Source organism: Tenrec ecaudatus, chromosome X, assembly GCF_050624435.1.
Source record: "Tenrec ecaudatus isolate mTenEca1 chromosome X, mTenEca1.hap1, whole genome shotgun sequence".
NCBI classification, from domain to species: domain Eukaryota; kingdom Metazoa; phylum Chordata; class Mammalia; order Afrosoricida; family Tenrecidae; genus Tenrec; species Tenrec ecaudatus.
Genome location: NC_134548.1, coordinates 79432242 through 79444380, shown reverse-complemented (window position 1 = coordinate 79444380; position 12139 = coordinate 79432242). Strand labels below are relative to the sequence as shown.

The 12139-nt window shown below is 46.7% G+C and overlaps 1 protein-coding gene across 1 annotated transcript; it reads right to left on the bottom strand.

Moving 5' to 3' along the window:
• Positions 1–10771: 10771 nt before the first annotated feature.
• On the bottom strand, positions 10772–11623 carry GJB1 (gap junction protein beta 1). The gene has a single exon (XM_075539285.1). It carries the CDS (start codon positions 11621–11623, stop codon positions 10772–10774), a length of 852 nt encoding a protein of 283 aa, XP_075395400.1.
• Positions 11624–12139: the final 516 nt, after the last annotated feature.

Below are 12139 nucleotides of genomic sequence, written 5' to 3'. Positions count from 1 at the left end.
GAAAGCCTGGTCTTTCTCCTGAGAAGCAGCTGGTGGTTTCGTATTGCTGACTTTGTGGTCAGCAGCCCAGTAGGCCTCCAGGGCTCCCTTTCCACTCCAAAGAACTCCAAACTCACTGTCATCGAGTTGATTCCAATTCATAGTGACCCCAATCTTTTGAGTTGAGATTTAAAAGGGAGAAGAGGTGTCCACTTAGGCATCTGGAAATGTTTCATTATTCCAAGGGAGGTTAATATGGTGCAGAAATGATTACGCGCTTCAACTTTGGCAGATATGAGATCCAATCCCCTCAGCCGAGCTCCTTATTTTCTTGTTATGCAGCTAGGACAAGTTACTTAACCTCTCTAGGTCTCAGTTTCCTCATCTGTAAAATAAGGACAGTAGTGATGCTTTTACATCAAAGATAATGATTAAGTAAGAGCTAACCTGAAGTGCTAGACCAGACACCTAATGTCAGCTCTTATTGGTGACATTCATTATCAGTTAGGAGGCCCAAGGTAAGGCAGCAGCAGCAATAGGAATGCTGTGGAGCAAAAGGATACGAGAAAGATTTGGATAGCAGAATTACCAGACTGTTTCGTTAACTGATTATATTTGAGTGGGTTTTAGTTGGTTTCAATTCTCCAAGTTATCCTCATTTGAAGACATTTGTCTCTAATTGAAGAAGGAAAGTCTTTGTCCCTTGTTCAAAGAATTGCAGGCAAGGAGGAAGGGAAGCAAGAGGAGGCGCTAAAAAGAAAGAGAGAGCCGGGTGGGGGTGGGGGTTAGAGGGAATACTATAATCACAGTGGTGTTTCAATATCTTATCGTGCCTGAGACCAGAAGCACGATGTGGTGCCTGGGATCATAATAGAAGGTCCTGGGCAGAGGAAATGAAAACTCCAGAACAAAAATCAAAATCCTACTGGATTCCCTGGTCTGATAAGACTGGTGGAACCCCTGAGACCATGACTCCTAGGCATTCTTTAGACCTGGAACTGGACACCCTCCAGGAGATCACCTTTCAGTAAAACAAGACGACTATGAAGTGAATGGGAACACCTTTGAGGAATTGCTTCTCCCCAACCAAGTTCAGATTGTAAGAAGGGACAGGAAATATGAACAAATGGAAACAGATAACCCATGGAGGAAGTGGGAAAGAGGCCTGCTACATTGAGGGGACTGAACGTAACGCCACAGAACAAAATGTGTAAAAGGGTTGAGACTTAATTTTCTCTAGAATTTCACCCAAATCACAATAAAGTGATTCAACATCACATTAAAAACAAGTTTTACTTTGATTTTGGCCTTTGGGGGTAGGGACTCTGTCTCTGTACCCCACAAATTGCCTTGTTTCTGAGGATGGGTAAATTTTGGACATGCCCTCTCCCCCCATACTTCCTTTTCCTATCTAAGAGCAAGGCAACCCGTTCTTCAGTTCTCACCATTCTTCTCCCTTAATCCTGCTGCTGTTAGTTGCCATTGACTCCATTTCAGCTCATAGTGATCCCGTGTGCAGCCCCATACAGTTTTCTAGGGTGCAATCTTTTATGACGGCAGTTGGTCAGATCTTTCTCTGAGGGAGTGAAAACACCAACCTTTCAATTAGTAGCCAAGTGCTTAACCATTGTGCTTACTGGCCTGCAAGCTAGGAAGGGCTCGCAGTTTCAAAACGTTTGAAGTTTTTGTATGATAGAGTTCAAATTTTTGTGCGCGCTCTATAAGACCCTTCACGGACTCACCCAACCTACTTTATCAGTCTCACTTCCTACACATCACCCCGCATCTTTCAAACTTCTAAGCCTTTGCACACGCTTATACCCTCTTTCTGTTTGCTCAAGTCAGCCGGCCTACATCAACAGCTACTAGGGGTCAAACACGCAAGTAGCTGTTTTAGTTACTAGGTGCTGTTGGCTCAGGTACAACTCCTCAGTACACCTCATGTACAAAAAAAGGAAACACTATCCAGTCCTGCGCTGTCCTAGTAAGCACTGCCATTTCAGCGCCCACTGTTGCAGCCACTGTGTCAATGAATCTCATTAGTGAATCTCTACCAAGCATGATGTCCTTCTCCAGGGGCTGGCCCTCTTGATACCATGTCTAATTAATGTGAGCATTCTGGTTATACTACTTTTACATAAGAAACATTCTGGCTATGCTTTGAACACAGATTTGGTCCTTCTTCTGGAAGTCTGTGGTACATTCACTCTTCTCCAATATCAATTCTTCTTCAGATTTCCTTATTCATTGTTCAGCTTTTACATGTATACTGGCTTGGGTCAAGTAAGTGCACCTTTTCCCTTCCTCCAAAGGACATCTTTGCTTTTAACACTTTAAAAGTGTTAATCACCACCTTCTAACAGGTATACATTCGAATGCACTATGGGAACTCAGCGTGAAGGGGAAGAAGAATTTTCTGTGAGAGTCTTCGCTAGAGGCAGAGAAGAAAGGTGAATTTCCCACTGGAAATGGCATTCGAGCAGTCTTGAATGATTAGGAGTTTGACAGTCAAAGACGGGGAACTCATTCTCTCTCATTGTCATATATCAACCACACCGGACAGAGCAGAACTGCCACCATAGGTTTCCAAGGCTGTAAATCTTTTGGGCAGTAGAAAACCTCATCTTTCTTTCAGAGAGCACCTAGTGGTATTGAACTACTGACTTTGCAGTTAGCAGTCCAACTAGTAACCTACTGATGCCACCAGGGCTCCTTAAGAGAGGGAAGGGAAACTCCAAATGATTTTTAGCTCTTCCGTGTCCCCACACTCAGACATCAAGTCTTGTTTGAGATTCTATATTAAAGATATCTCTCATATCTCTCTTCTTAGCATGCCCTCTGCCACTGCCCTAGTCTTTCAGTCCTCACTTGGTCTTTGGCAGTAGCTTCGTAACGAGCCATTCTGTCGCTACTCTTTCCAACCCCCAATCGATTCTCCACGTTGCTGCCAAAATGAGCTTCCAAATACAAATCTGAAGGTGTCACTCCCCTACTCAAAACCTTTAATGGTTTCCCATGACCTATCACCCCATCACAAACTGGTCATAGTTTATCTTTGCCAACTCATCTCCAGCCATTCCATTCCTTGAACCCTCCATCACAGATTCTGTACCTAACCCTGAAGATACACCTTAATTTCACCCCCGTTTGATGACTGGTTCAGCCTGGCCTAGTCCAGGGATCAAAGGCAGCCCAACTTGGGAGATTAGATCTTCTTTGTCCCTTTCGCTATCATAAGTCAGATCTGGAATTTAAGTATTGTAGAATCAGTAAATAGATCAATCATTCCCCTCTAGTCCCCTCTGTGTGTGCCCAGGTGATCTGATTGAGCATCAGAACCAGTTTGTGGTTGCCATGCCAATTCTCTGTGGATACTGCAGCCTTCTTTAAATCCCAAATCAGCTGGGTAGGGCCTGATTATGCTCCTAGTTCAGTTAGCCCCTTTCATCCAGGAACTAATTCTGTTTACTTACCCCCATCTCTGTTTGTTTGTTTTTGCTTCAAAAATATTTTTTAATCATTTTATTGGGGGCTCATACAACTCTTATCACAATCCATACATACATCAATTGTTTAAAGCACATTTGTACATTCGTTACGCTCATCATTCTCAAGACATTTGCTCTATATGTAAGCTCCTGGCATCAGCTCCTCATTTTTCCCCTCCCTCCTCCCTCCCCCTCCCTCATGAACCCTTGAGAATTTATAAATTATTATTTTGTCATATCTTACACTGTCCAACGTCTCCCTTCACCCACTTTTCTGTTGTCCATCCCCCAGGGAGGAGGTTATATGTAGATTCCTGTAATCGGTTCCCCCTCTCTACCCCACCTTCCTTCCACCTTCCATGTATCACCACTCTCACCACTGGTCCTGAAAGGATCATCCATCCTGGAGTCCCTGTGACTCCAGTTCCTATCTGTACCAGTATACATCCTCTGTTCTAGCCAGATTTGTAAGGTAGAATTGGGATCCTGGTAGTGGGGGGGGGGGAGCATTTAGGAACTAGAGGAAAGTTGTATGTTTCATCATTGCTACACTGCACCCTGACTGGCTCATCTCCTCCCTGCGACCCTTCTGTAAGGGGATGTCTAGTTGCCTACAGATGGGCTTTGGGTCCCCACTCCGCACTCCCCCTCCTTCACAATGATCTGATTTTTTGTTATTTGATGCCGGATACCTCATCCCTTCAACATCTCGTGATCACACAGGTTGGTGTGCTTCTTCCATGTGGGCTTTGTTGCTTCTGAGCTAGATGGCTGCTTGTTTACTTTCAAGCCTTTAAGGCACCATATGCTATAGCTTTTGATAGCTGGGCACCATCAGCTTTCTTCACCACATTTGCTTAAGCACCCATTTGTCTTCAGCGATTGTATCGGGGAGGTGAGCACACAAGGATATGATTTTTTGTTCTTTGATGCCTGCTACCTCATCCCTTCGACATCTTGTGATCACACAGGCTGGTGTGCTTCTTCCATGTGGGCTTTGTTGCTTCTGAGCTAGATGGCCGCTTTTTTACCTTCAAGTCTGTAAGATCCCAGACGCTATATCTTTTGATGGTTAGACTCCGTCAGCTTTCTTCACCACTTTGCTTATGTACCCGCATTGTCGTCAGTGATCCTGTCGGGAAATTGAGCATAATGGAATGGCAGTTTAATAGAGCAAAATATTCTTGCATTAAGGAAGTACTTGAGTGGAGGCCCAATGTCCATCTGCTACCTTCATACTAAACCTATAAATATATGCACGTAGATCTATTTCCCCATCCTCATATATATATTTACTTATGTGCATGCCTTTATTTAGACCTCTTTAAATGCCCTTTGCCTCCTAGCTCTTTCCTCTATTTCCTTTTACTTTCCTCTTCTCCCACTATCGTGCTCAGCCTTCCTTTGTCTTTCAGTAATTCCTCTGGGTTACATTACCCTTGATCAAGCCCTACCAGGCCTCCTACACCGTCCTCACCACTGATTTGGATCACTTGTTGTTCCCTTGTCCCTGGGTTTGTTAACACCACTTTCTTAATTACTTTCGTTGCTACCTCAACACTGTAATTTTGCTACTGCTATGAATCGGTCGACCCCTGTGAAAGGGTCGTTCGACCCCCTCAAAGGGGTCACGACACACAGGTCGAGAACCGCTGCTTTAGTGAAGAGTTGAATGCAAACCAATTGCACCATCCTAGAACCTTAAAAGAACATGTTGCTATTGTTATTAGGTGCTATTTAATTGATTTTCTACTCACGATGAACCCATGTGGCAACACAGAACTACCTCTTAGGGTTTTCTAGACTGTAATCTAGTTGCAAGCAGACAGCAGGTCTTTCTCCCATGAAGCCGTGGGGTGCATTTGAACCACCAACACTGGGGTTTGCAGTGAAGCGCTTAACTGTTGTACCACCAGGGATTCTTTAAAAGACTGTAACCACTGACATAGAATCAGCTCCTGCCCAAGGTGATCCTTTGTAAGGTTTTGGAGGCAGCGAATCTTTACAGGAAGCCGATAGCCTCATCTTTTTGCCCTTTTTTTCGGAGGAACTGCTGCCGGGTTGAGCTGCCGACCATGGGGTTTAGCAGCCCAGTGCTTACCCCACAGTGCCACCAGGATTCCTGGACAAGGTCCTAGATGATCGATCCCTAATAAACACGGACACCCTCTGATTAGGCCTATTCTGTCCCTAGAACAAATCTCTTAAACATTGACCCCTCTGTTAGTCTGGGTATTTTAGAGAAACAAATCCACAGAAACTCATGTTTAAGAGAGAGCTTTATATAAAGGTTAAGTGCGCATCAACAAAATATTCCAACCCAGTGCTGCCCAAGCCCGCAAGTCCAACATTAACCCATATGTCCGACACCAATCCACAAAGTCCTCCTCCATCTCACAAAGCACACACTATGGCGCCGACTGCAGGAGGAAAGCTGAATCAGTGAATGTGTAAGCATCTCAGCGCTGGCAGGGTTCTTCACACGGGTGCTCCAGCACCCAGGGCTGCATCGAGGTAAGTCCATGCGACTTCTCAGGGATGTCTTGCAGGAAGTGAGCCTTGCCAGCTGAAGCAGGGAACTGGCTAAGGCAGCTGCACCCTGGTCCGACCATCAGAAAGCAAGCGACCCGAAAACTAGAAAGGCGAGGCTCACCGAGCCATTTATCCCTCCGCCCTTCAATTAACCCCACATGTGTTTATTGGCCAGGTTGCCACAATAAACTAACTAACTCAACTCAACCCTAAATGAGTCATGCTCGAGTTTGCAACATCTCTTGGACTTTGCTGTTTGGACTGTTGGCCACTGCCTGGGCGTGGCCAACTCTTTCCAAATTCAGCCTAATTGAAGCAACCTCACTCTTTTCTAGCTCATCTCAAGTACTTAGCATACCTTAAGGCTATGGTCTCGGTGCTTATGACAACATCTTGGTTTTTAGAGTTTATAAACAGCTTTTGAATACATCTTACTGGAGTCTTATAAAAGCCCCGTGAAAGAGGTAGGGAGGTTATTGTTCACCCTGTCTTTTGGACATGTTATCAGAGAGACTAGTCCCTGGAGAAGGACATCATGTTTGGTAAAGTAAAAGGGCAGCAAAAAAGAAAGTCCTCAGGGAGCTGGATTGACCCAATGGCTGCAACAATGGGCTCAAGCACAGGAACAGTTGTGAGGATGGAGCGGGACCGGGCAGTGTTTCATTTGGTTGTGCACAGGGTCTCTATGGGTCGGAACTGACTCAATGGCATGGAACAACAATAACAACATTGATAAGGAAACTGAGAAGGGATATAACTAATAAATGGAGAACAAATTTCCTAATTTGAATACCCTCTTTACGACTCTCTTTACTATATCAGAGAAACTGGATTCTAAGAAGAAGAATGCAGCATCAGGCTTAACAACCTGCTATATACAGATGACACAACCTTGCCTGCTGAAAGTGGGGAGGACTTGAAGCACTTGCTGATGAAGATCAACGTTGGCAGCCTTCAGTGTGACTTACTACTCAATATAAAGAAGACCAAACCCCTCACAACTGGAACAATAGGTAACAAATCGAGAAAAGGTTGAAGTTGTCAAAGATCTTGTTTTACTAGGAGCCACAATCAACCCTCATGGAAACTGCGGTCAAGAGATCAAAAGATGACTTGCACTAAGTAATCTGCTGCACAAGGCCTCTCTAGAGTATTGAAAAGCAGGGAGATCACTTTGAGGACTAAGGTGTGCCTGACCCAAGCCATGGAATTTTCTTTTAAAAAATTTTTTTCCTTGGACTTTTAGTTTATTTAAAAAAATTTTTAATTTATTTTTTATTCATTTTATTGGGGCTCATACAAGTCTTATCACAATCCACACATAAATCAATTGTGTAAAGCACACCTATGCATTCGTTGCCCTCATCATTCTCCAAAATTCTCACTTTCTGCTTGGGCTCCTGGAATCAGCTCCTCGTTTTTCTTTCTTTCTTTCTTTGCCATGGAATTTTCAGTTGTCTCGCATGCATGTGAAAAGATGGACAATGAATTAGGAAGACCGAAATAAAAATGGATGCATTTGAATTGTGGTGCTGGTGAACAATATTGATGAAAAGTCCATGGACAAACAACTGTAAAATAAAAGGACAAACGCAACTGTCTTGGAAGAAGTAGGGCCAGAGTGTTCCTTAGAGGCAAGGATGACGAGACTTCGCCTTACATACTCTGGGCATATTGTCAGGAGAGACCAGTCCCTGAAGGACATCGTGCTTGGTAACATAGAAGGGCCGGGAACAAGAGGAAGGCCCTTTGTTCTGTTGTGCATAGGGTCAGTATGGGTGAGAACCGACTCTGGGTGGAAACTGACTCCCTGGAACCTAACATCAACAAATTTACTACTCCAGTTACTCAAAACATTGAGTGTCCATTCAGTGGCAGGTACTAAGCCTCAATCCCCTCTCTCTTTCACACATCATTGTGCTAGAGTTTCCAATTAAAAAAAATAGCCTCAGGGGGGTTTGCCTGACCTTCCTGCCTATTTCCTGAGACATTGTATAGATCAGCTACTCTCCACGATTCCTGTGGCCAGTCACCGGCTGGGTCATAGGACACAAGAATATTGTGTCATCTATTTTTAGGAACCGCCAGGCCTGGGAGGTAAGTCTTGATGTGGAGTTGGAGTCTCTTTCCCAAGGGGAACAACAGTGGAACCTTTGAAGAGAAACTACGTTCCTGCGCAGACGATAGCTTTAGCGTTTCTCAGTGTGAGGAAAGCACGAGGCTGCCTCCTGACTCCGGATGGAAAATTTCCAAGGAAATCGTTCTCTTGGTGGCCTTTTGGATGGACATAGGATACACACTCCGTGGTTGTTGTCTTATCTTGGGTTATGTTGTGGGGGGAGAAAGTCTACTTCAACATGAAAGGAACCCTCTCCCACCCTGAGGAGGATGGGGACCTCTCCTCTGACAGTAGAGGATGTCAGTTTCTGAGGAGAAAGGAAATCTCTGCAGTAAAGGAATGTGTTTCTTTTTTCAAGTGGGGGGTGGGGTGGCTGGGAGGGCGGTGGGCAGAGAGTTTTCTCTCAGAGAATGTAGCATTTGAGGGGAGGGAGTGCTTATTCTTTCCTTCCTTTCCTAAAGGAGGAACTTCCTTGAACAGAGTAAACCTTCCTTGCTTTCCGAAGGAAAAACAAAACCAAAAACCCAGAGAACAATTCTAATGAGGTTATGCCAGAATCTCTCTTCCTTTCTGCTATTCTTCCCACATGGAGTCAGCATACTCTGAGAGGGAGTGGCTAATCATTTTTCCTGCTTGGGAGGTTGGGAAGCTGAAAGAGAAATTTGCCATAGAGGAAACTTTTATTATGAGAGACCGTTTGTGAGGGCCGTGACTCTAACATGGAGAAATCCCTGTGAGGCTGAGGAAACCTTAAGGAATCATAGAACAGAGCATGTTAAAAGGAGCTCAGAGATGTACTAGGCTGGTCCAAGTTTGCTTACAAGGAGACTGGGTTTTGAGGAAGAAGGTCTTGCTACTAAGTGACAGAACCAGAACTTGAACCAATTTTGTCCGATCCCATCTGGAGCATTTCCTACTCCAGCTGCCTGGGAGAAGGGAAGCTACCTTCCAGTTGGAAGAGCGATACTAGCAGGAAGTTGCTGGTGGGAATTTTCAACCTGTGGTGAGACATCTGTGGAGTGGAGGTATTGATTTCTAAGGGAAGAAACTTGGGGAGGAAGAGAAAATGAGAAGGCGATGTCCAGAGGAAAGGGGTCAGTGTAATTGTGCAATCCCCCAGGTGAGTGGTAGGGGCATTCCTTTGGAGGGAATGTTTAATTTTGAGGGTAGCGTAATGAGCTGCCAACTACAAGGCCAGTGGTTCGAACCCATCAGTCACTCCAGGGTAGAAAGATGAGGCTGTCTACTCCTGTAAAAATTTAAAGCCTCAGAAGCCGCAAAAGGGGTAGTTCTTTTTTTTTGGGGGGGGTGGGTGGGTGGGTGGGTGGGTAGTTGTATTCTGCCCTAGGAGGTCACCATACGTTGGAATCAACTTGATGGCAGTGAGTTTGATTTTGAGAAGGGAAATACCTCGCCCTAGGCATGCAATGAAACAACCTGGTGGTGTAACTACAAGGTGAGCAGTTCACAACCACCAGCCACTCCAAGGTAGAAACTTAGGGTTTTCTTCTCCAATAGAGTTCTAGTCTTGGAAACTCACAGGGGCAGTTCTACCCTGTCATATAAGGTCACTATGAGTCGACATCTACTCAATGGCAGTGAGTTGGATTTGGATTTTGGAGGAATGAAGGAGCAGGGGAGTCTCTCATCAAGGTGCCAGGGGAATATGTGCATATTTCTCTAAGACTTGAGGAATTTATCATATCCTGTCTCTCCAGATGGAGTTACTTTAATCAATTTAAAATCAGAGGAGGGAGGTATGTGAATTATATCTCACTAGAGGTGTGATTAAAAAAAATGAAAACAAAGCAGCACAGCAGAGGAGAGAAGGGCTCAGGGGCTGGCTTTGCTGGGCCAGGAGTGCAGTGGTCTCTCGGTTTGCAGCTTCATTTCCTCATACCACTATTTCTTTTGCCCCATTCCTTTCTTGCTCTACAAAAAGCCAAGGCCAGCTCATCCAGAGAGCGGTCAGAGGTTACAGGAGAAAGAACTTGACAAACACACAAGCCACCTCCTCGTTCACTGTAAAATCCTGTTTAATGTGTAACATTCCAGGCAGAGAGAGAGAGAGAGAGGCCTTGGGGACTCAAGGCAAAGGCAGCCCTTCCCAACCACCAACTGATCTGCCTGCTTCTCCTTTGCTAACTCCCCCGCTGCAGACTCTGCCATCCAGCAAAGGGTTTCCTTGTTGTTACCGCCCCTTCTCCTTCCATAAGCCCACAGCATCCCGGTCTTCACTTCACTGGCCCATATCCCTCCCCACTGATGTGACTCTGAAGAATGGAGTATCTGACAGTACAGGGTTAAGATTAGTTTCATAATTGGAGCTACTGTCAGACCATCTTATCTCTTGTCCCCAGTGGTCTCCGGGAGAGGAAGAGGGCAGAGCAAGGGGTAGGGGTACAGGCAGAAAGAGTTGCCCACGCCCACCCTGCATCCCCTATTACCCTGGAGGACTGGTTTCTGTGCCTTCGGGCTTTCTCCCTCTCCAGTCGCTCTGGAGGAAGGCCCTGGAGGAAGACAAAGTGGGAGGGAGGAAAGGTTTGGATCCCGTGTTTCCTAGCAGGCAGAGGCCTGCGTAGCAGCAGGGAGGAAGGAGGAACAGGCCCAGGATAGGGTGGGGGCGGCCTGGGAGGTTGCCTGGTATGTGGCATCAGCAGGCTGAGCAGCGGTCACTCTTCTCAGCCAGGCCGGCCCCAGTGCCGGGGCTGCGGCGCAATATGTCTTTCAGAGAGCCATCCTGCTCGCTCAGCAGCTTGTTGATCTCGTTCTGCTTGTATTCAGGTGAGAAGCGGTGGCCAAAGCCTGAGCCCTTTCGGGAGGGCGGATTGGAGCGGTGCTGGGCTCGGCGAGCACAGGCCCGGATGATGAGGTACACCACCTCAGCCACATTGAGGATGATGCAGATGCCCGAGGCGGCTAGCATAAAAACAGTGAAGACCGTTTTCTCTGTGGGGCGGGACACAAAGCAATCCACGGTGTTGGGGCAGGGGTAGGCGTCGCACTTGACCAGGCGTACCATGGCGTAGCCAGGGTAGAGTAAATAAAAGACGTACATGAAGACGGCCTCGAACAGCAGCCGAAATACTACGCTGATGACATAGGTCCACCACAGTGTCCCTGAGATGTGGACCTTGTGCCTCTTCACCTCCTCCAGGTGTATAGAGTCCCCATGGCCCTCACGCCGTAGCATTTTCTTCTCTAGGTGCTGCTGGTGAGCCACGTGCATAGCCACAAGGAGAGCGGGCGTAGAGACCAAGATGAGCTGCAGAGACCACAGCCGAACATGGGAAATAGGGAAAAAATGGTCATAGCAGACGCTGTTACAGCCAGGCTGGAGGGTGTTGCAGATGAAGGAAGACTTTTCGTCGCCCCACACACTCTCTGCAGCCACCACCAGCACCATGATTCGGAAGATGAAGATGACCGAGAGCCACACCCGGCCAATGGCGGTAGAGTGCCGGTTCACACCACTGAGCAAGGTGTACAAACCTGCCCAGTTCATCCTGCCTCATTCACACCTGTAAAACACGAGCCACAAAGCAAGCTGTCAGAGAGGTGGGACAATAAGATCGGGGCTATAACACTGCCAGTCACACACACCCCACACCCCCACACCGCACCCCACCCCCACCCCCAGCCCCTGCCCCACACCTCTTCCAAGAGTCAGGCGTGAAAGGAAGCAAGAGCCATAGTTTTTCCCATGACGATAATCTCCTTTGCTTACCTCTCCTCCTCCTCCTCCTCCTCCATCTCCTCCTCCTCCCACACTGGTCTTGACCTTCCTGAGCCCCGCATCCCATCCCCTTTCTTCACTTTCACCCAAAGCGTTTTTTCGTCTCTAGCCCTTCTCTTTGCCAGACCAATCTTGTTCTCCCATCAGCTAGTCCTCCCTGCTCCCTGTCTCTCAGCTCGTGGGCTCTGGACCTGGGGCAAACTCAATAAAGCCCTGTTACCTTGAGTGCCTGTCTCTGAGGCCACCCAGACAGGTCCCCTATGGTCTCATATCTGTGCAGGGGGA